General features: G+C 32.7%; 1 protein-coding gene across 1 annotated transcript; it reads right to left on the reverse strand.

Annotated features, from left to right (window-relative positions):
• Positions 1-5,359: 5,359 nt before the first annotated feature.
• Positions 5,360-9,330, reverse strand: LOC139510264 (uncharacterized). The gene is made up of 3 exons (XM_071296753.1): positions 9,150-9,330; positions 5,935-6,037; positions 5,360-5,586 (listed from the first exon to the last, which is right to left on the reverse strand). The coding sequence occupies exons 1-3, from the start codon at positions 9,235-9,237 to the stop codon at positions 5,457-5,459; spliced, it is 321 nt and encodes a 106-aa protein (XP_071152854.1). The 5' UTR covers positions 9,238-9,330; the 3' UTR covers positions 5,360-5,456.
• Between the last annotated feature and the right edge of the window lie 16,207 nt (positions 9,331-25,537).

Genomic DNA, 25,537 nt, shown 5'->3' on the forward strand with positions numbered 1-25,537 from the left:
CCAAAAGACGACAAAAAATAACACCTGAGCTTAAAGAAATTCCAAGTTACATGTCCAAACATTCTGAAAACAAAACACACGCAACAAAAGACTGAACGATTTAAGGCAACCGTTGGCAGAACTTACACCAATAAAAACCCCTTTCTTATGAGCCATGAAAATCAAGATTTTCTCACCTTTCCCTCAAATCTAAATTGTTTCTTTCTTTTCAAAGTCAATAGCAATAGGATTAAGTAATCCTTCCGTAATTGTCGGAATGTTCTGAATAAACAGGATCAATCCGAAAAAAAAATTCCGTAGATAGGTATCGCAACAAACATAACTTTAACGCTTTGTATACAGAGACTGGAAAAACCAAGAAATCAGATATTCACGAAAATGCAAGTTTTAAGCAATTCACTAAAATTAATACCCATGAAAATAAATGAATCCACAGCATGAATATTTGGTACAAATGTAAAACTGCATCTGTCTTCCGTCACCTATTATTCGTTTAAACATTGTGCATTATATTTCAATACACAATTTTTACCAACCCTATCAAAACCTTTACTTGAACAACTATTACTAATTTATACTTAACCATCACATTCTGCAATATATAACCTAATTTGTATTTGGCAAAAACTTTCGGAATTTAAGTTCCTCAATGTTCTTCAACTTCATACTTTATTTGGACTGTTTAACGTTTTGATTTTTCTGTATTCGTTTTGTACGAAATTCACGTCTGACGTTCACAATTGTTATTCTTTTATCCATGAGGAGTTAATTCACATGTTTCAAACTAAAATGTTTGTTTCAGTATCGGTATGCGCATCTCTAGCACACCTGCTGGTTGTAAAGTGGTACCAGATGGACATCGTTCTAAAAAGGCTGTCCTTGTTATTGACGAGACACAGCCCTGTCCAGGAGGATTTTTTATGACTGGGCGTTGAATGTGAAGAAGTGTCTTTGATATTGTATTTATAAAATTGTTGATGAAATTTGTTTACTAATGTAAACAAGCCTGTATAATTTTTACTATATTCATACTTTTTTCCCCAATGCTATTAATATACAATAATAATTGGTTCTTAGCGTCCATCGTCCTTTTAAAAACTTTTACATTAATCTTTTTCTCCGAAACTACTTGACCAAATAAAACCAAACCACGCCATTACCATCCTGGTTATTTACATTTTAGGATATATCCGATAATCCACCTATCATCAATCATGGCTGCACGACTTAAAATAGAACAATGGTGTTAAATTGTAATGATGTCTACAATCTTAAAACATTATAAATAAAGATAATATTGCCAGTCAGAAATGTACAAAAGGTCAAGCAACCATTTATCTAGACTATCAGACGCCATCATATGAGGAATTTTTGTTACTTCTTCGATATAAGAAGAAAGGGAAAAAAAATATATAACCATCAGGGGATACAAATTAAACAAATGTCTGAAATTCTCAGTTGATACCTTAAGGAGTGTTTTGGTTTTATATGCCTTGCCTCATATAGTATTCAGAATGATATATCTTTTTTCTTGTTTTTTTTTCAAGAAAATATTTTTATCATTTATTATTTTTTTGTATCAATTTTGTGCCGTTTGAATAAAATTACGAATGGAAATCGGGAATGTGTCAAAGAGAAAACAACCCGACCATAGAGCAGACAACAGCCGAAGGCCATCAATTGGTCTTAAATGCAGCGAGAAACTCCCGCACCCGGAGACATGCTTAAGCTGACCCCTAGACAAATATGTATATGAATGTTTTCTCCAAATTGACCTCATGTAAACAATTGTTAAACGCAAATGAAAGTTAAATGTTAAAGTCAGCATTAAAACAATAGTCGTGGTAAAATGCAGCATGAATACATATAGGTTTTAAAACACAAAACATTAAAGTTCTGGTCGTATCTTTCTTTACAGACTTTCATTACTTTTTTGTTGAAGTTTTTCTTAACTTTTAATTTCATTAAATTGTTTTTGTGTCACGTTTCTGGACATTTTCTCACTTTTTCTTTCTATCTAAAGTTTGTCTTTCTTATCTAAGGAAATATCAATAAAATTAATCCTTCCATATGATTTGGAATGTCCTGAATAAACTGACCCTCACAATCAACAACGTTAATTATATGATTGCAAAACCCGAAACAAAAATTTTTCTACTCGAACAACAAATACCTTTATGTCCTGGTGTAATCTTCAGATAGAAACGCAATTAATCTACAAAATTATATGATAGTATCTTACAGACGTTTCTATAGATAAATTGACAACTATCATATTTCCATCGCTCTTTTGTTCCACTCGTCTCAGATGGATAAGGGTGTGTTTTTTATTGAATATTTTGGCATTAGATTATATAAGTTTAATGATACAGTCTTAACCAAGGTATCTTACTTATACAGCTGTGTAACAAGCAAGGTCCCATTCCTACATGCGTGACTAAACCATGGTTGTAATGGTGTAGTGTTGAGAACTGTCCTCAGTATCCCATACGTAACTTTTTGTCCGTTCCTAATATAACCTTCTATAGGTTTAAATAAAATCAGACACATCAGCTTTTGTATTTTAAATAATTCACCTGTTTAAAATGTATTGTCGGTGATATTGCCGTCTCAGATCACTAGACAAATTATGTATTTCATTTCATCTTGATCAGGATCCCTAATTTGAATTCGGGTTTAGACGAGGATTAGTACTTTTGAGATGGTTTTATGGTTTTAGTAGACCTATGTTATACAAGTCTCTTTATATACACATAATCCTATAGTATTTTTTGAACAATAATCTGAGATCTCCCATAACCATATTAAGTGTCATGAGCTTATTTGATCTTTTGAGAATCTTTTTTTTTAACTTTGGATACTCAACACAAGAGCTTTATATATATGCAAGTTCCTGTTTGTATTATCTGTCGATACCTGTATTTAGGCATTGCAAAAGTTCATTTTTCTAGACTGTTATTGACGTCTTTACACTTGTTCCGTTTGATGTTAAATTGTACTGATTGATAGTCTAAAATACATCATTTCTTTAATTTGTTGTTATTGGCTTTCAACTAGCTGTCAGTAACTGCAAATGTACTCAGATCTGGTCTAGTTTGTTGTAAGGGATGTAAAAATGAACATTCAAGGGGCAATTACTCCAAAAATGGCTGTCAAACATATCAGAATAAACTGATTGTATGATCATTTTTGCATTTTTCATTTTTAATCTAGCTTCTACAGCTTCAAAATAATAGCCAATAACTACTATAACTAAACATCTCATGCATAACAACTCCAAATTAGTAGTTACATTTTACGCTTAGCCGTCTAGTTTTATTGAAAAAGTTTAATCAAAGATTTAGACTGCGATGATGGACGCAATGTGATATATACCAGCTATCAAAACCTTATGGGTCAATTGAATTCAAAATATACCTAATTTGTTTTAAAATATTAAAGTGTATGCAGCAGGACATCAAACATGTTTGAATATATTTGCGACTTCCCATTTACCATCAAACATTTGTATCTGATCCAAACTGTAGCAAGCTTGAATGCTGCGTCCATACTTGCCTATTCTGCTCAGGGTTTAACTTCTGCAGACGTACCAAGCTGCGAATTGATGGGCATTTACTTATTGATGGGGGAAGCCAGAAAATATTAACGACTTTTGACAGAGAAATTTGATGATCAAATTTAAGTTTCTTTGCTAAAACAGTAACTTTGGATTTAAAGATTAAATTTCATATGCAGCTTACTGTAAGGTGTTCATATTCATATAATAGGATTTATCTAACGATGACCTCACTTACATGTATGATCTATGGTTTAGACTTTTTTGTTAAATACCGGAAATTTATATAATATTTTTATATATAAGTACGTCCATAGAAGTGACAACTCTACGACATATTCATTAATAGATACGCTACTAAAAACACATATTATATTCATAATAACTCTAAATATCAGCACAACAATGTTTAATCTGATCCTTTTTTGTTCTTCCCTCGCTTGGATTCTAACTCATGAAATTGGTATTTCGAGTAGCACGATCTGCAATGTGTCTGTCGCTGTAGACTACTCGACCATCTAGACTTAACTAGAAAATCAGCTTTCGGTGGCCTAGTGTTACCTTTCCTCGTTAGTAGAATCTAGAATTGTAACACAGTACATGACATATAAGGCACGGGGATGGAATTGGTCGGAGCTAATTATCTATCATAAAAGAAAGAAAGATAGTCACAGAGATGTTAAGACGTGTAAACAATTAACAACATTACGACAGATCCATCCATAGGATTACCAGTAAAGGTGATTGACGGCTGAAAACATATTATATTCATATTTAATCTAAATATCAGCACAGTGAAGGTGATACTTGGCTGAAAACATATATTATATTCATAATTCCTCTAAGTATCAGCACAGTGAAGGTGATACTGGGCTGAAAACATATATTATATTCATAATTCCCCTAAGTATCAGCACAGTGAAGGTGATACTCGGCTGAAAACATATATTATATTAATAATTCCTCTTAGTATCAGCACAATACAGTTGAATCTACAAATGTTTGTCTTCCCTCGCCATGATTCGAACTTATGCTATTGGATCGAATATCTAGAAAACACCGCCTGTACTGTGTAAATTGCTCTAGACCATTCGACCACCTAGACTGAATTCGTTATTCAGCTTTCGTTGGCTTGCAAGACCAAACACTCCTCTGCGGAGTAAATTGACGATATTTACTATATGTTTATCTGTAGATCATGTTCTGATGATCTTTTTTGACATTTAAAATTTTCCTCCATTCAATCAGAGTGTCGGTCTAATAGATACACCTTATCGCTACTTGGAAATTTATTCCGTTTGACCCGAGAATCTGTCCCGCTTGAATTTTTGACGTCATACAACAATAACTTTCTATTTTGGCGTCAGATATTTTGTAGTATGAAGTAAAAATTCTACGGGAACCTTTGTGAAGTCCAGTAATGGCCGACAAATAGCGAGAAGGTGTAGGTTAGGTAGAGTGTGACATTCTTAACTTTTTTGTTTTATCAGATTTTTTCAACCTAAAACGATTTTCAAGATGGAAATATTGGTTTACAAGAACGCAAACAAAAGTTTATTACCCATATGTTCTATTTTCAACCTGGCAACAATGATGTTTAGTAGGTGGAATCATTGGACCTTGGACTAATTACCCTAATGATGATTGTGGCAGGTTTGGTTTTAATTGGCTAAGGAGATTCTTCAACGAGATGTTTGTTCAAATTAACAAACAACGATAGACGACAACAGACGAACTTAAAGTTATGCAAAAAGGACTAATTGGTCCCCCTGTGTCATTTAAGCTAGAACAAAAACACACATATAATTATCAAGAAATGTATGGCTTTTAATTGATTAAAATAGTAGAAGATTTACAGACTTCATTATTTCGTTCAGTGAATACGTAGTTTTCTTTAAATTTAACGTCCAACACCGGAGACTTGTGGACAAGGCTGTGATTCATCACTAATAAGGACAGCCTTTTGCGAACAAGGTCCATCAGCTACCACTTTACAATCATCAGAATGACTACTGATGTATCCACCAATGCTGAAACAGAAAGTCAAGTTATATACATGTGAATGGAATTTGGTGGTTGAGGATGAAAAAGGAAGATAGATGGAGAAAACAGAGGTATTTGTTTATCTTTATTTAATGTGAATACTACACTTATCTTGACATATGACTGTAAAAAAAACATTATTTAATTTTATCCCAAATTGAACACATATATATTAAATCCGTTAAGTTTGATATTTCCAAAAATATCTTGAATTTGAATACTCGCGAACAAATTGTCAAAAAAACAAGTACACCAGAAAAAGAACAGATAATTCTAGTTTAGTGAAATAGAGTAGCATAAATGAAACCAGTGTGACGAAAATAAAAACGACTTACAAGCAGCAACTCAAGGATCCTTTCCTACAATCACAGTTGACACACTCTTCAAAAGATTTATACCGTGTTCCGTCTTTTATTATTTGTTCTTTGTAAACACAATCTAACGAAAACAAATGATTGGATGGTTAAATGACAGACAAAGTATTTATGTGATCTTAACTGACAATGTATTATTTATTTCTTTAAATGGATTCACTACAGATTTATTGAAATACATAAAAACTCCCCTATGACTCTATGATTTTAACTGTATACGCTAGACTCGCGTTTCGTCTACATGAGACTCGACCTTTTAGCTCAAATTTTAACGGTTGGAAGGCAATAACAAACTAAAGTTCATCGAAAAACAAAAAAATCACAAAAGTGTGCCAAATCTTTGCCTCGATGTGAAAATCTTTAAGTTTTTAAAATTTTACATGTTATCAATAAAATGTACAGAAAATTACATATCAATGTTTCAGCCATAAACAACAGCAGTTTTGCTAAAGTTAATGCATGTGGTTCGACCAAACAATTTATAAATTATGTTTGTTCAATGATTTAGAAAACCTAATATTGTGAAAATGATCATTATTTCGATAATCTTTTTTTCTGATTAAATTTACTACTTTCACTTTTTAAAAACAGACAAAACTATCAATCGTTTAATTAATCAGAATAATAAATGTAATTCATCGAATGTTTCAGTAATAGAGGTACTTGAAAACGAAGAAATTAGTATGTTTAGTAGAAATGAAAGATGCTTAGATTACCATTGAAAAAAGATAAACAAAAATTGAGATCATCTGTGTAGCCGACATTTATCCATAGATATACAACAGATATAATATGAAAAAAACAATGGCATAATAAGGATTTTTAGAAATACTTTGATCTAAGATCTAAAGGAGTTACTCAAGGTCCTCCTTGCTTTTTTTATAGCTTTAAATCGCGTGTCACTATTGAGTTTTTGTGAAGACGTCAGACGTACAAAATGATATTCAATTATTTTTGTATACGCATATGTCAAACAAAGCATTCAGAAACGTATGACATTGACACTTTTTTCTATAAATGTTATGAAATGGTTGATAATAATCAAACGATAACAAATGATAATGGTTATTTATTGCTAAATTATCAAAGACCTAGCAAATGTCTACAAGTATAACACTTAACGATAACTCTCCACCTCATCCTACCTTTGCAGTTACCAAATAATAAATATATTGAGGGACAAGCCCTATTATATAGTGTTTCGTATCACATTAATATTTGTTAAATCAACTTTTGAATATCATCTGATTGGACGCCGAGAGGTATAGTGAATGTGTTTATGGACAGGAACTAATTATGTAACTCAGGGTGGTTGTTCGAACTCCGGTCGCGACAAATAAAAGTTTACAAAAGTTTAAAGTAACTTTTTAAACTAATTCCGTAATCGGTAAACGTGCCTATTCAAATTTAATATAAATTATTCATATAAAAGTGCTCCATTGAATATATTCGAGATCATGCCATTTTAATATTTGACCGTACGTGTTACTATATCAAATAATCAGAGGATGACCGTTTTGACATCGGAAAATGTCGATTTTTAAAAGTTTTAATTCTGATTACAAAGTGTAATTTAAAGAACAAATATGCAACTTATAGTTTTCACAATCTCTTAAACTAATTTCAATGCTCTTCACTGTCGTTCTTCTTTTGGCCTTTTTAACATTTTCTGATTCGAGCATTTCTGATGAGTCTGTTGAAGACGAAACGCGCGTCTGGCGCAAAAATAAAATTTCAATTCTGGTATCTATGATGAGTTTATTTTCGTGATCTTAATACTTATTGTTTCTGCATCATTAAGAAAAAGTTTTAAAATGTAGACACGAATTTAATTGCAATTTTTGACAGGGAAGATCGTTACTCGTCGATCGTTAATTTTATGTAGTTGATTAATATAATTATGTTAGATATCACAGTAAAAATACGTTGTTAAATTGATAATTTTTAAGAATAAGTTTTCTCAAAGAATAAATGAGATTAGATGCGTCCTATTCAAATAAACAACAACATCACCATAAACATTAGTGATATTTCTTTTTTAATAAGAATTCTACAGCTAAAGCTATAAACTTTCTATTCACATATTTGCATCTATGAAAGCATTAAGTAAAACTTAACATCTATTTGTGTTTGTAAAACACCTGCCTCAAGGTAGTTCAGGGGTATAGAACAAAAAATTACACGCCAAAATATTGATTTTATAAACTTTTTTGAATAAAATAATAAAAAGTATGGGTCACCACGCTATTTTCCAAGGTACGAGTTGTTCAAAATTTACAAAGTTCGCTTAGATTGCTCATGAAAAAACACATTTTGTGCATAAAAAGAAATCTATCAGACAGAATTTGAAATAAAATTTGAGAAGATAGGTTTTATAAAACATTTTAAGAAAATAAAAATAAAAATGATGTCACCGATTGTGTTTTCTTGCTATAAGTAAAACATGAAAATTCCCTGCAAGTCCAGTATTAATTTTCTACTTAAATAGTTATCTCCCCTTGGACTGCTTCTTTGAAAAAAAAATTCTAAAAGCACAAATATTTGGTATTTGTGAAACCTTTTCGATAAAGAAATGGATAACTAAGTTTTCTTAAATAAACAGTGTAACCAATAAATTGCATATCTGTCTCCAAATTTGCAGATTTTGGGGAAAAAACTAGACCGATGATTTATGAGTTTGACTGTCCCTCTGGTATCTTTCGTCCCATTTTTACTGTGATTGTACAATTCAAGATGGCGGTATACCCCAGAAATACCTTAATAACTTTACAGTTATACATAAATAAGACAGCAAAAAACTACATAGAAATCCTAAAAATAGCGACAACAACTCCAATAAACTCTAGGGAAAATATCAATAGATCTTAAAGGGTAATCGGATCCTGCTCTACTAATTGCTCCGTCGTGTGATGTATGACATTAGTTGCAGCGTTGCAATAAAAGTGTGGCAAACGATTAATTCTTATAAAAGGTCTAAATTCATTGATGAAAATGATTTTTAACTGGTAAAAATTCATGCCCCAATTATTCATACAGCACCGCATTCAGTTGAAACTGTTTTTAAAGGTAAGACGGAGTTGGAAAGTACAAGATAAATTTTCGGTAAGCGTTGTTATCATGATGACTATCATCATTTACATTTAAAATTTATATATATAAAAAAAGATTAAATTTACCTGTAGGTGGCTGCGCAAAACAGTACCCATCAACAGTTGAAGACAGTCCTACGATCAGAAAAAACACACAGAGTTGAATGTGTACCATGTTGATAAAACGTAGATAAGCCAGATGTATGCTGCTACGTATTTATATCCAAAAAAATAATTGCTTTAACAAAACACTTGCTTGGCAATTATAGAATTGAGTGTTGTTAATCATCAAACTGGTATTTGAATGGATGTTTTTTTTTAACAAATCCACGTACTAACATCCTGGACACATGTTCATAGATTGCTTCCGATCATTAGCTATTTATCGTAAAGGTTATATGTTGTAACATAATTCATAACAATTTGCATGACAAAATATACTTTAATAATTCTGAATTGTAACATGAAATACTTGTATTCTGTACTTTAAGTCGTTATAAATCTTTGTGTTGTTTAAACAGAAAAGAAGGTATCAAATGGTGCAATCAAATACCATAAATGGAAGAAAAAAAAACAACACTTATACCAAAACTCAAAAACCATCAGTGAAATACAATAAACCCCTATGAGCAAAAACGGTTAGTCCCTAATCCTGACTTGGTGCATGAATTCATTTAAAGATAACCAAATACATTGTAATGAACGTTGGGATCTTCTTATGATCTATCCATCTTCTGCTTTAAACGGATGGCGTACCTCTATCCAATCAACTTGTCTTATGTTCATGTTTAACCTATCGCTTTCGTTATGTGGTTTATAAAAAAAATATTCCTCCTGATTACGCAGAAGATTTTAAACTTCGTATTTTCCCAAGGTGAACTTTTAGGTTTTCGATATAATCTACCTCAGTGTTCTCATTTACGTTCGGGATTTGTTGCAAAAGATTAATGATCTTCATGAACAATAAAAAAAAAAGCATGAAGCACGTAAACATAAGTAAAATGGTTTTTATAATAAAAGAGGGACGAAAGTTACCAGAGAGACAGTAAAATTCATAGATCGATAATAAACTGACAACGCCATGGCTAAAAATGACAAAGACAAACAGACAAATAACAGTACAAAAGACACAACATAGAAAACTAAGGACTAAGCAACACGAACCCCTCCGAAACTGGGGGTGATATCAGGTTCTCCGGAATAGTAAGCAGATAAAACGATGCTTATCCTTTTGGACTAGTTTTAATTTAGTTCGCTGTCATTTGCTAAATAAATTTTCTCACAGCAATTGCTAAATGATTTGGCGTATGAATTCTATGTCAGAATCAATTAGCACTATTTACCTTTCAGTGTACGTTTGTGTACTTTTTTCTTTTATTACGGCTTTTCCCTTGCCAATGCGTGATACAATTGGGGAAGTTATATCGAGAGTCAAGGTTACTGCATATCAAAAAGCTATCGGCTTAAGATTAGAGTCCGGGGGATGATAATAGAATAATTCTGAAGATTTTTAACACTATAAAAAAGAAGATGTGGTATGATTGCCAATGAGACAACTATCCACATAAGACCAAAATAACACAGACATTAACAACTATAGGTCACCGTACGGCCTTCAACAATGAGCAAAGCCCATACCGCATAGTCAGCTATAACAGGCCCGATAAGACAATGTAAAACAATTCAAACGAGATAACTAACGGCCTTATTTATGTAAAAAAAAATGAACGAAAAACAAATATCTAACACATAAACAAACGACAACCACTGAATTACAGGCTCCTGACTTGGGACAGACACATACATAAATAATGTGGCGGGGTTAAAAATGTTAGCGGGATCCCAACCCTCCCCATAACCTGGGACAGTGGTATAACAGTACAACATAAGAACGAACTATAAAAATCAACTAGTGCTTTTACAACTTACAGTCTGCTTTCTTTACAGCAGAGATAGTATTAATTATCCTAATCCAAACTACTGAAGAAAGAGACCGATTCTGTTGAGCCGCGACTCCTCTGAAAACATACAAAGTCGGAAACATTTGTGTCGTATAAATGTAGTGTTTTTACTTACTAAATTAGCTTTTGAAACAATCTTTTTTCCACAAAAAACTACATTCTTTGAGAAAATATTCCAACTCGGAGACTGTTATCGATCAGTGTCTTATACGCTTTCGCACATGCTCATTCGACGTACTGCATGCGAATTTTAAGAACTCTTAGTTTCAACTCTTCTCTAATTGTAACGCAATTTTGCGGGCATCTTCTAGTATCTTTGTAAAAAACTGATTGATAAAATTGTGATCGGAAATGGGGAATTTGTAAGATACAACACTGACCTAAGAGCAGAAAACAGCCGAATACCACCAATGGGTTTGCAGTACAGTGAAAAAATCCCGCACTCGGAGACGTGCTTCAGCTAGTCCTTAAACAAAAATGTGTAACACAGGAATGGCACCAAATGCTCGAAATTTTCATATATTGTCTATGTTTTTTTTTAATATTTGATTAGAATCATGATTATAGCTGATGTAAAGATTCTACAAAAGTAATGTGTAACAAAAACTTCTTTGCACATGATGATAACACTAGTTATCTAGTAGTTGATACATGCAAACATTTAACAATTAACAGACAGATGTTTAAAAGGGTTGTTCCTAGTCTTTTGTGTTGATCAATGGTAAACAAAAAGTGTTGCTACTACAGTTTAACAAGCATATTTATTCGATATTGTTTCATGACATATCAACTTGTTTGTTTTGTGTAGGGGATTTAATTTGAAATCTTTCCCTCTAACATTATAAACTTGGCCTGTTAATTATACCTTTGTTTATTTTTATTACTTATCCCGTTATAGAACAGTACAATAACATTTATTAACAAAATGCTGGTCCATCTCATATAACTAGAGATGTTTTTAAAATCAAAGTTTACCAAAATATATTATATAATATCATACTAGAATAAAGATGTTTTTCATTTTATAGATTTTAAAATCATTGGTCCATATCATGGTATACCTTTAGTGTTCCAGCTTTAGTTTGTTTAGGCTGATTTATGTACTTGATCTTCACATTGGTCCATATCATGGTATATATTTAGTGCTCCAGCTTTAGTTTGTTTAGGCTGATTAATGTAATTGATCTTTATCTCTAATAATAAAATGTTACAAAAAAAGACAATAATGTAAGACGATGATATATGTATGTATAAAATTTTAGTAAACATTTAGCTTGTATAAGGTTATTTGATACCTATGATACTATAATAGACTTACATTTAAAAGTACAAAAACGACTAATGGAACAACATTGACTCCAATTGTATCCATATCATCGTATCAAGCAAGCAATTATTCTGTAAAAATATTTGTCATAACAAAAGTACTGGTATTTAAGACACATCATATGACATAATATTATGTTTATTTGTACTCCATAGAGTAATTAAGAGACGATTATATACATTGTACTGTGAATTGTGGTAATTATTTATTATTTTGAGTGGATAATCAATAATAAATAGCTTTGCTCGATTTTGTTTTATATTCACGTTACTAGTATCATATCGTGATGACACTCCGTAGTCTGACATTTGCTTTATAATACATAATAAAAAAAAAGTACATTGATATAGCAAGAAACGACACAGAAAACAACTTCACATGTAAAGGTCGAAAAAAAGTCTTGAAACCACATAAGGTGCCAGCACAATATGCTTTTCTTATAGTCGTAACGAGTCTACAAAACATAGGGTGTGAATGCAACAAAAAGTATTCAAGATCTGCAAACACAGTTTCATTTTTGAATTTTCCTCTGAGTTCAGTATTTTTAGGATTTTATTTTATAAATGACATGAGACAACCCCCGACGCGATATATGTGATAGAAATATGAATGTCTGTGGATAAACACGTTTATTATGTCAATATTAAGTCGTGGCTCTGGCATACAGCACCGTCATCTTTGTATCTTTGGGGAGTCATGTGTTAAAATCAAATATCATTGATCCGACAATTGTCTAAATTTATTGTTTTCCATTCTAGGCATGAATTTTGGCGTGATTAGATGTGGATACTTACCAAAGATATTTTTTAGTAAATACAGCCTATGACTCTTTCATTTTGCAATAGCATTAAACATTTTACTTTTCTACACTTTACACAACTGTTTCCCATTCTAAACTTAAAGACACATTGTTAGTTTTTGCCTGTTGTGTTTAATACAACGGAATAGCCAACGCAGAAGCAAGTATCTTTTTTTAGGCAACCAAACATTCTTGATTTTTTACTGACAACATTTGTGTTATGTATAGAGAACATGCTGTTTTACGAACAATCGAAATTCTCATGGAAACCAGCTGTGCTCCTCTTCTTGCTGACTTTTTGCAGTTGAACATCATACATGAACTTCTTAAAAAGAAAGAAACGATATATAGGTGATGATATTTCACTAAATAATTCAAAGAATACAACAGATGCAGTTTAGTCTGCCTCATATCTTATATTACATCTGAAACTAGCAATGAGATTCGGTTACAAAAAACAACTTTATGACAAAAGAGATGATCCCAGCTTCCAAATTATGGAATTTTCACTTCACTTCTATGTAGATTATTCAAGCAGCGCTTGCACACATTGTATATATCTCCCAGTTAAAACGATAATCCAGGGCTTTCATTTCCTTTCATGATTTCCTTGATAAAAGATTGCTGTTCACGATGAATCTATTGAACCAATAGGTTCAAAATGTAACCTATTGGAATGGACTTATTACCCTAGTTTTTTCTAACATGAGCAACACGACGGGTGAGTCATATGAAGCAGAATCTGGTACCCCTTCCGGAGCACATGAGATCACTTCTTGTTTTAGGATTGGTTAATGTTGCTCGGTGGTTAGTTTTCTATGTTGTGTTTTGTGTACTATTGTTTGTGTACTATTGTTGGTCTTTTTTCTTGTCTTTGTTTTTGTTTTTTTTGTTTTATACGATGACCTTGTTAGTTTTTTACGACTTATGAGTTTAAGTGTCTCTCTTGTATCTTTCGCCTCTTTTCTGAAATAATTTCAACTGTCTTTTTTTCTTATTTTGCAGTTTTATTCTTTATGCACCTGTTCAAAGGCAGCAGTATGTTCAGTGGTTTCCGTTGTTAAAGTATATCATGTTAGTTTTTCGTTTATTATTTTGTATATAAATAAAGGCAACAGTAGTATACCGCTGTTCGAACTTTCGTTTTCTCATTTGAATAGTTTTACATTTGTCATTTCGGGTCCCTGAATAAAGTTGGATTTGTTGTATGGGTTTTGTTTGTTGTTGAAGGCCTTACAATGACCTAAAGTTGTTAATTTCATCAATTGCTAAAAGACTTCTTGTCGTCTATGTAACAAAGGGCCGAAAGTGCCAGTATAATATTCAAAACATATTGTGAAAACCGATGAGCCCCCTTGGTCTTTTAATGTCCATTGAAATCGATGAACTTTTAGACAATGTGCATATACAGATGGTGTCAAGAAAATTTCCTAGAATAATGCGATCTTCAATATCAACGAAGGACTTAAATTATCACTTTTCAGCAAACAATCGTCAAAATTCAGGTCAAAGGGCACAGGGAAATCTCTTCACCTCCCTAATCACTCAATCTTCCTAATATTATGTAAAAAGTTATTTAATGTAAGATGCAAACGAGACCAAAAGGAATTTAGGTTGACATCTTGTCTTCTATCCATCTACAAGTGTATGACATTCTATTTAATTATAAGAAAACTGTAGGAATTATACAGGATTAGTCGTATCATTTAACACAGTGATATAAAAACACATCATGTTATTAAACTTTAACGTAGAACCCCGGCGGATCCTGGACAAGGCTGTGTTTCATCAGCAATAAGGACAGCCTTTTCCGAACAAGGTCCATCAGGTACCACTTTACAATTAGCATCATGTTTAACGATGTATCCGCGATTACTGAAAAAGAAATTTAAGTTTTATACATATAAATGGAATTTTATGCTTAAGTATGTATACGTAGTTAATTAGATAGTTAAGGTATTAGACAGGGAGGGAATTGAGATTGTATTTTTTTTTTAAATGTCTCAAGCCTCGGTCACACCTTACCGGATAGCGCGAACGGACGCCTAACGGATAACTTTTTTTTCAATCCGTTCATGTCCGTTAGACGTCCGTTCTTATCCGTTAGGCGTCCGTCCATATCCGTTGCATGTCCGTTAAGCGTACGTCTTATCGTCGACGTCCGTTCTGTCCGGTGGAAAATTTTGAGCATGTTCAAAACTTTGAACGGACGTTCAACGGATAAAATGTCCGTTGAACGTCCGTCACACGCCGTTTTGTACGGTACTCGTCCGTTTCGTTTCCGTTTTGTATACGTTACGTGTCCGTTATACATCCGTTGGAGGTCTGGAAGATAAATTCACCAATGAACTTCTACCGGACGTTTAACGGATAAAACGGATGTTGAACGGATGAGAAACGGACTTCTACCGGACGTATAACGGATCTAAAACGGATAAATGCCAATTGAAAATTTTGCGTCAGAAATGCCAATTATTGGTATGTCAGATTTCTTAAGGTTCATGAATTCTTATTATTCAAAATCGATCTTAGAGTATAGGCACGTCTTAACAATCAAGCATTTTATATTCAGGGCAGACACTGTCCTTTGGCGGAATTTTGAAGAACAAACCAAAACCAGAACCACAGAAACATTTTGAATATTTATGCGATTTACATGTTTTATTATTGTCGTCTTTGATTTTTCCGTATATCTTGTTCATCCGTTTTATCCGGTACGCTTCCGTCAGGTGTCCGTTTTATGCGGTACTCGTCCGTTGGATGTACGTTCGACATCCGTTCTGTCTGGTACGTGTCCGTTTCTCGTACGTTGCATATCCGGTGTGTGTCAGTTATGCATCCGTTATACGTCCGTTTTATTCGGTCAGTACATCAACGGACTCCCAACGGATAACAATTTTGTCAACGGACAACTTTTATTTTCATCCGTTAGGCGTCCGTTCGTGCTATCCGGTAAGTTGTGACCGAGGCTTAAAGGTTCATGAATTCTTATTATTCATAATCGATCTTCGAGTATAGGCACGTCTTCACAATCAAGCAGTTCATATTCAGGGCAGACACAAATTTTGAATATTTATGCGATTTACATGTTTTATAATGGTCGCCTTTGATTTTACCGTATATCTTGTTCATCCGTTTTATCCGGTACGCTTCCGTTAGGTGTCCGTTTTATGCGGTACTCGTCCGTTGGATGTACGTTCGACATCCGTTCTGTCCGGTACGTGTCCGTTTCTCGTACTTTGCATATCCGGTGTGTGTCCGTTATGTATCCGTTACACGTCCGTTTTATTCGGTCAGTACATCAACGGACTCCTAACGGATAACAGTTTTGTCAACGGACAACTTTTATTTTCATCCGTTAGGCGTCTGTTCGTGCTATCCGGTAAGGTGTGAGCGAGGCTTAACGGATAAAAACTGACGATCAATGGTAGTTGTTTATATTAACTAAATGTGAATACTACAATTATCTTCACATAGAACTGTAAAAAGGTATCACTCAATTGTATCCGAAATTTAGCACATAAATATTTAAATCTGTTAAGTTTTGATATTTTTTAAATACCGCGAAATCAAATACTCGTGAAACAATAAGCAAAACCAATTTCCAAATAAAAAAATACACCAAAAAAAGTAAATTATAGAATAGTGTATATAATAGACGAAATGAAACCAGTATGAAATAAAGAAAAAACGACTTACGAGCAGCAACAAAAAACGACTTACGAGCAGCAACTTATTAATCCATCCCTACACTCACAGTAGGTACACTCTTCGGAGGATTTATACGTGTTTCCATTTTTTATTATTTGTCCTCTGTGAACACAATCTAAAGAAAAAAATGAATGATCAAAATACAGCCAAATATTCATCTAATGTAATCAATGATATATAATTTCTTTCATATTATAATGAAGCCACTAAAAAGTAAAATCACAAAAACTCCGAGGAAAATTATAATCGTAAAGTCCTTAATCAAATGGCAAAATCAAATGACAACACACATCAAACGAATGAACAACAACTGTCATATTCCTGACTTGATACAGGCATTTTTAAATTCCCGCTTAGAAGTTGTGGGAATACATAACAACTCACTAATGAAGTAAGGGTCATACATGTGTGAGCAAGACTCGCGTTTCATCATTACAAGAAAAAAGTAAAATCACGAAAGTACTGAAAATTCAAAACTGAAAGTCCCTAATCAAATGGCAAAATCAAATGATAAAAAACATTAAACGAATGGACAACAACTGTCATATTCCTGACTTGGTACAGGCATTTTCAGATGTAGAAAATGGTGGATTGAACCTGGTTTTATAGCGCTAAACCTCTTACTTGTATGGCAGTCGCATCAAATTCCGTTAAAATTACAACGATGCGTAAACAAAACAGACATATTAGGTAAAACAGTCAAAATATGGGAACAGTAGTCACCACTGTGTTACAATCTCAAAACACAAAAGAATCGTTCATTGTTCTTAAATTAAACTAGTGAGAAGATCCAACTCAATGGTAAAGTTGAAGTGAATTTGAAACCAAATATTCCAGAAAAGTGTGCCAAATATTTGAATGTGTGGACAAATCTTTAAGGATCGAAAACTTTAACATTTTTGAAATCATAAATGGTTATAAAATAACATATCAATACCTCAAGCCATAACCATAGTGGTTTCTTTATACTGAACGCACAGGAATGGAATCGACATGTTAAAATTATGCTTTATCAATAGTTTAGGCAACCTTATATTGTGAGGAAAACATTAATAAATAGATCGTTAATCTTTTTTTGATTAAATTAATTATTATCCCTTTAAAAACAGACAAAAATAATTTCATGTGATTACAAAGAAGCAATATATTTACTTCAATGCAAACTTCAGTGCTTGGGAAACTCGAAAAGCTAAAACTCCACCAAACACTCTGAAAACTCTTTTTAGAAACAACTTGATATTCTCTGTTTATTTCTATTTCACATTTAATCATAAATACTAGTATGCAGCAATTATAAATATGAAAAATTACCGTGTTATAAAAAAAAGTAGAATCACAAATATACTGAACTCCGAAGAAAATTCAAAAAAAAAAGTTGCTAATCGAATGGCAAAATCAAAAGCCCAAACGCATCAGAGTCTTTCGTACACGAACATCACAAATGGCATATTTATTATTCCAAGCCCTGTATTATCATGAGTTTATTTACTCTATTAACAATATTGCATTTGTCAATAAATTTTCACCGTCTTATTATTACTTTAAGAAATATTTGAAATATAACAGTAAACAGAAATAGATAGTATGAAATTGTCCAAATGAAATTTACATTTTTTTAACCAATTTAACTTAAATTCAAATACAATATTATTATTTCATAGGTTTGTAAAGTTTGAGTTTTTCTAATAACTATTCAAAAGTTAAACTACCCAGACAGAATTTCACTGCAAAGGAAAAAATATCATAGGAAAATATTATCCTCCGGATAAAAAAATAACAACAACTACTGTGACATTTTTTCCACCGGATCAAATTTCACCCGGATATAATTTTGCTTTACAAATGAACATGAAAAACAAAAACCTTTCAGACCTTGTTTATACATATGTTCAAAACCTCTAAATAAAATTAACAGTATTATGTATTCAGTAACGTCACCCTTTTTCAGTCGAGTTCTTTTGAAGCGTATCGACTTTGAAGCAATGTATCTATAAAACAAGGATGGCGACATATAGAATGAAATTCAAAACAGTTGATTGACACATTACATTCATCCATTGACTGGGACAATTTAGGTGAACGTTTGTATGTAACGACCACTGCTCACTATGTACTTTTTAAAGACACTTAAACTATGGGATCACCAAAGGTTCTCAACACCTTAATAAAGTAATTCGAAAAATATTCAGAAATAACACGATGTTTTGATTTATATCAATTATATAAATCAAAACATAAAGGTTATTCCTGATTAATTTTTCGAATTATTTTATAATTAAAGGCGTTAAGAAACCTTTAGTGACCCCACAGTTTAAATGTCTATCGTAGGTACGTCGTGAACAGTGGTCGTTACAGACAAACGTTCACATAAATTGTCCCAGTCAATGGATGAATTTAATGTGTCACTCAATGGCCACAGCCACACTGTTTTGAATTTCATTCTATGTGTTTCTATACATGAATGGATTCAGTATACAATCCTGAATTACATATCAGTTTTTAGTCTTCTCCTTTCTGATAACATAGCCATCAATAGAAAAAGGCATATTCCATGTACATCTATGTGAATAAGTTTAAAAGAAAGCATTTTCCCTATATATCTTTGTTATTTTGTCGCCAAAATTTACTTTCCTTAAAAAAGTTACCAACAAAAAAATGGCGACCTTTATTTTCTTAAAATAATCGAATATAATTATAGAAAAAGAAAAACTACAAAAATACTGAACTTCGAAGAAAATTCAAAACAGACAGTCCCTAATCAAATGGCAAATCAACAGATAATACACATCAAACGAATGGACAACAATGAAAGAAGCACAATTGTGCCAAAAGTTGTAGAAATTAGGAGATATGCCATTTAACGGTATCATGTTACCTTAATAGTGGAGCGGCGGAGAGGACAATTTTAGAAATTTAAATTACCTAAATACCTCATGGGATTTAAATAGCTCATTGGAAAGCTGAAATCGTGTAGTTTTTGAAAATATGAGTCGTAAATTTAAAATCTGGTACAATTATACCGAACATCAAGGTCAAAGGTCATCACTTAAAAGAATCTTATTTTCATCACCATTGATATTTTTCAAAATTAATAATCTATTCAATAAATTATATGAGTAGTTTTATGCAGAAATGCGTTAGTTCATATATAATCTTTTTCATATTTGCACATGACGTCAAAACAACGTTTTATTTAACTATTTTGAAGGTATTCCGTGGTATACAAATTATAAAGCCTAATAAAAAAAAACAGTAACAGAATAACCTTGATATTTGACCTCGACAAATAGCATTTCTCAAATACTTTATAATAAAAGTTTTCCAAAAGGTATCCGAAATGCATAGTTGATGAATCAAACAAAATGCGCAGCCATGTTAAATTTACTTTCAGTTTTCAAGCATTCGACATGTCACTGAGTTTTCTTAAAATGAATTCCAACTATCTCAATACAAGATACCTTTTCATATAATATAGTTATTGGAGTGATATATTACTCAAATTATGTGCAAGCGTGTTGTAGAACAAATTCAAAAATTGCGACATGACCTTTCAGTATCTATGATGAGTTTATTTTCATACCAAATGAAACATCGAAAAAAATATAGCAAATCAAAATAAAGTTACCAAATATTACAACAAGAACTATTTTCATGTTATTTTATCTGTGTCATCAGCGATGTCGGCTTATTCTGCCTGGTCATTGTTACAATTACCTAAATTTTGACAAAAACATAAATCAGTGCAAGGACGACACTGGTCCTTACAGACACATGCTGCCCCTGCTACCTGGCACGCTTGTTTCCCATTACACGAACAAATTAGATCTTGTAGAACGTCTGATGCCATTTGTCCCTCAAAGAAAACTGACTATAACTTGCGCAGTTTTTCAACCAAAAGCACATGGGGAGCCATTATTATTTTGGGTTGGCAAAATTTGTCAAAATGGAACAAGTTGTACGGTACAATTACTAGACAATTCAAGTGGAAAGACATATCCCTCTCTGTATATCATTCTACGAATTACCAACAACATATCTGGAGTCTGGCCGATTGGATCTTCTGCAAGTGTTTAAAAGTTCAAGTGCAATTTGACAACACGACGGTTCGCCTCTTATTTTTAGTTTTGTAATGGGTAAGCACTGCATCAGCGCGGATACTTTTTCGTCATAGAGTAATGATTTGTCCGGTTTCCGTTGAAACCGTTGTCTGATACTAAATCCGAGTGTTCCATGTAAAACTGAATTTTGGAATATTGCACGCGCCATCGAGTGAAATGTGTTTTTACCGTCAATCGTTTCGGTATTAATGTTAATATTGCCTACACCTTCTTGGAATAAGGAACCACAATTAGCTATACCGAATGGGACATAGCAACCACCTTGTATTTTTGTTATTTCAGCAATTGCTACACTAGTCAAAAACCTCCGAACCTCGTCATACTTGACATAGACACCATGTGCATTAAAATATTCAATCACACACTTCGATCCGAGCTCATGCAGGAGCGGATCCAGCTATTTGAAAAGGTGGATCCTTTACTTATATAAACATTTTCCATTTTTTGTCTTAATATTGAGGCTGCTTCATAAAGTACATGCATATTGGTTTGTTCATTGGTTTTGATGGAGCTACATGTACTTAAGTAGGCTTTTATCTCAAGCATTTCTAACTCTGCTTACATGTTATTTGCTGCATTAACAGCGACTTCAATGGAAGTATCGCTAGCAAATACAATGTTAGATTTACCTTGTCCTTGTTGAGCAAAAAATACAATGTCATCCCCGTAGTGCTTCTCAAGTTGAGCCTAAAGTTTAAAGGAATTACAGTATGTCTTACTTACTTTATCAGGTAAAAAAAACTGGTACATTGTCAAAAGTAATGAGAATACCAGAGAGTTTTTGTCACAAATAAGGTCTCTGTCTATAATTTCAACTACTCTTTCAAATGCCAAATCATACGCAGATTTATCAGTGGAGTTTGGTCTATATGCCAAGTATGTGGTCAGACATGCTGCGTGATATACTGCATTATTGAGCAAATTATCTTGCTCTATTCGATGAATCATTTCAGCGTCGCATGCTGTAACAGCAGCATCTTTAAGATTGACTCACCTTTCAGCGGATGAAATTGTATGCAAAGTTTTCACCCTTTTATGAGACATTTTTTGGCAAATAATACACTTTGATGTATTGTGATCAATATTTTCAGGCACCAAAGAATAAGTTACATCGGAATTTATATCTAGTGTTTCCTTTACAGCTGAAGAACATGATACTGATTTTAAATTCTGCTTACTTGTGTAGCTTTTATAACATGACCTATAATACCTAAATACGCTTGCTGTTTCATTGCATAATTCATTTAAATAACTGGACAAATGTTCACGTCTCTTTTCTGCAGCATTTATCACACTTTTTCAACACCCACAACCACTCTTCCTTTTTTTGGCATCTGGCAGGACCATTTTTAACGAACTGTTAAATTGTCCATTTGATTGAATAAAAAACAAATCAAACACACCTGCAAACCAATCAAACCCTACAGTGATATTCACTTTCCCAGTTAAATTCAACAAAAACGAATAAACAACAACACAAAACAACATAAATTAATCTCAAGGCTTCGGAAATTATAAAATGAACAAGAAATATGCTTGAAAATGACTACGAATGACCTTCGTTAAATCGCTGAATGTGGGACTATAACTAGAAACCACAACAATTTCGGTAAATCTGTGACAAATATTCGGACTTGAAATCTGGATAAAAAGCAGATATTTAGCCAAATATCTATCTTATTAGGATTTAATTTCAAAAAGTAAATCGGGTCGATTGAAGTATTATAAGGCGGCTTTACTGTTGTTCCTTTAAAATACATATACACTGCACGTGCAAATAATGATAGGTGAAAAACGATGATTTTTCAGTGTTATTTTCAACTGTTTTCAGATGCAGTGTGCTTTAAATGTAGAACTATTTGGAAATGCCGTTATATTGTATGAAGTTCAAGAATAACTGTATTTACCAATTTCGTTCACAAATTATTTTTTAGAACGGGTTTGTTATGAAATTTGTCTACCGAATCAGTAGTGGGATATTCGATGCAAATAGGGTAACGTCAGTTAAGGCTATTTTTAACATTTTGATATGAGCGTCACTGATGAGTCTTATGTAGACGAAACGCGCGTCTGGCGTACTAAATTATAATCCTGGTACCTTTGATAACTATTAACGTCATTTGTACCACATTTGATATTTACGACAAACATTTTTTTAAAGCTGAATGATAGACAATTTAAGACCTTAAAATTCAATGAGGTATTTAGGTAATTTAAAATCGTTAACTAAGCGACTTTTTCAACTTTCACCGCTCCATTATAAATGAAGAAGGGAGAACTAATTTTTAAACTCAAATGATTTTTCTAATATTAACAATTTTACCTATTACGTCTATTTGTTTTGCTCACATATTATTGTCAATATAATTGTGCGAATGTCATTTTATATCTATGCGTTTGACTGTCCCTCTTGTATCTTTCGCCTCTCTTTCATACAAGTGAATGCAGTGCGACTAGCATTCAAGTGATTTATGAAAGTTGTTTAAAGATTCAAATGTGCTAATCTTATTCAAAGATCTAAAACAGTTACTGAAGGTGCTCGGTATTTTGTTGTCTTTTTTTTAAATGTTATTCGAGCGTTACTTTTAACGCCTGCCGAGCAAAATTTCACGCCTAGTATCTATGATCAGTGTATTTACTTTTTTCATTAGTGACGTCTAGTTATTCGTTAATACGACACGTCTGCAATTGATGTTCAAGTGTATCTCTTAGTTTATTTATCAGAAGAGCAACAACATTTATTCATCTATTTGAAATTTTCGCAAAAATTAGTTATCTAAAATATTTCACTTATATGCTTGGTATCTTTGATGAGTTATGATGTATTCTACGAATATGTCAAAATATACAGTAAGGTTAAGAAAAGATGGCTTCTTGAACACACCGACTTGAATCTAGATTTAAGGAAAATGTGTCTACTGCTTATCAAATTGCATAGTAAAATTTAAAAAAAAATGTTCAGAATAAGATTAGAATATGTTATAATAAAGATGATTGGAACTGAGCCTGTAGATAAGTGCTTGTTTATTTAACCGTCCCTGGACATCCTTTACATATTACATACTGTGGTTCTAATACAAAAAAGAGTAAAACCAATGATTTGAATCATATTGTTAAAACTACAGGTCGATGAAAATTTTTTATTATATACATTATATGTAAAGCCATATTTTAAACGTACTTATGAAGTTCAGAGCAAATCAGTTGACACTTGAGTTATGGTGAAATATGTGAACGACCATCACAAATCAGATATATTTTCACCACGTTTGATTCTTAGATTATGGAACAACCAGTTCGAGTGAAAAAGTTAGTAGTTTCGTCATATTAAAAAGCAAAACTTGCACTCCTGATTTTTTTCTGATTGTACACAAAAATTGAAAATTTCGGTATTTTCTTTACAAAATATGCTATTTTGATTTCGATGTAAAGAATGTTTCTCCGATTAGACAATGTTAATTAGTTTAAAACTAAACTAGATAAAACCTTTCGTTTCGTGACTGATTGCAGAAATGTTACGTCTGATTTCATCCGATTCCAAGGATAGACGACTGCATTGATAATTTAGATCTAAAAAACATTGTGCCCGGAGAGAACGACAAACCTTTAATAGGAAACCGACCATTCTCATTTGTTCATTTGTATTAACTTTCTGAATAACTTTAAAAAGCTATTTTCAATTTCCTCGAGAGAAACAAAAATGAAAAAAACATGTCATACAGGTTCATATTTTTATATTCATAATAATATAACTGATTAAGATTTACATGGTTATAGGCTGAATCTGTTCGAGTTTAAAACTGAGGCCATTTTGTAATAAGTCGATCATTTTTATAGTAATATACTTTAAAGCTCAATTACATTCTACTAAATCTTAATGCATGCAACTTGCAATGCTTGTGTTGATTGTACTACTGTTTATACAGATAAAGAAGCGCCTCTCCAATCCAAGAAACTGAAGACTCCAGCGACAAGAATAATAATCGAAGCTATAATCACAAAAACAAATGCGTATCCAAAGCTAGTTGTTGGACTTTTGGTAGCATATATGACTACACCTAGAAGGATAAGACTAACTGAAATAGAGATTAGAAAAATTATTTGTATATAAAGCTTTGCATCATATTATTAAAGAAGAGGGACGAAAGATACCAAAGGGACAGTCAAACTCATAAATCTAAAACAAACTGACAACACCATGGCTAAAAATGAAAAAGACAAACAAACAACAGTACACACGACACAACATAGAAAACTAAAGAATAAAAAGCACGAACCCCACCAAAAAACTAGGGGTGATCTAATGTGCTCCGGAAGGGTAAGCAGATCCTGCTCCACATGCGGCACCCGTCGTGTTGCTTATGTGATAACAAATCCGGTAAATAGTCTAATTCGGTAGGTCACATTCATGAAAGGGAAGGGGATTGTAGTTACGACGTAAGGAACATATCCGATATCATTTGTGAAACAGTTATTCCATAACGGTCAACCAACTCGTGATGGCGTCCGTAAAATTTACGAAGGGATGATTTTTGGAGAAAAAATAATCTATGGAGAAA

The sequence above is a fragment of the Mytilus edulis genome, chromosome 2, assembly GCF_963676685.1.
Source record: "Mytilus edulis chromosome 2, xbMytEdul2.2, whole genome shotgun sequence".
Classification (NCBI taxonomy): domain Eukaryota; kingdom Metazoa; phylum Mollusca; class Bivalvia; order Mytilida; family Mytilidae; genus Mytilus; species Mytilus edulis.

Coding starts and splice junctions, on each gene's coding strand:
- LOC139510264 (XM_071296753.1), bottom strand. CDS start 9,237: ATGGTACACATTCAACTCTGTGTGTTTTTTCTGATCGTAGGACTGTCT. Junction 6,038..9,149: donor TTTTGCGCAGCCACCTACAG/GTAAATTTAATC, acceptor TGTTTTCGTTAG/ATTGTGTTTACAAAGAACAA. Junction 5,587..5,934: donor GGATCCTTGAGTTGCTGCTT/GTAAGTCGTTTT, acceptor TTTCTGTTTCAG/CATTGGTGGATACATCAGTA.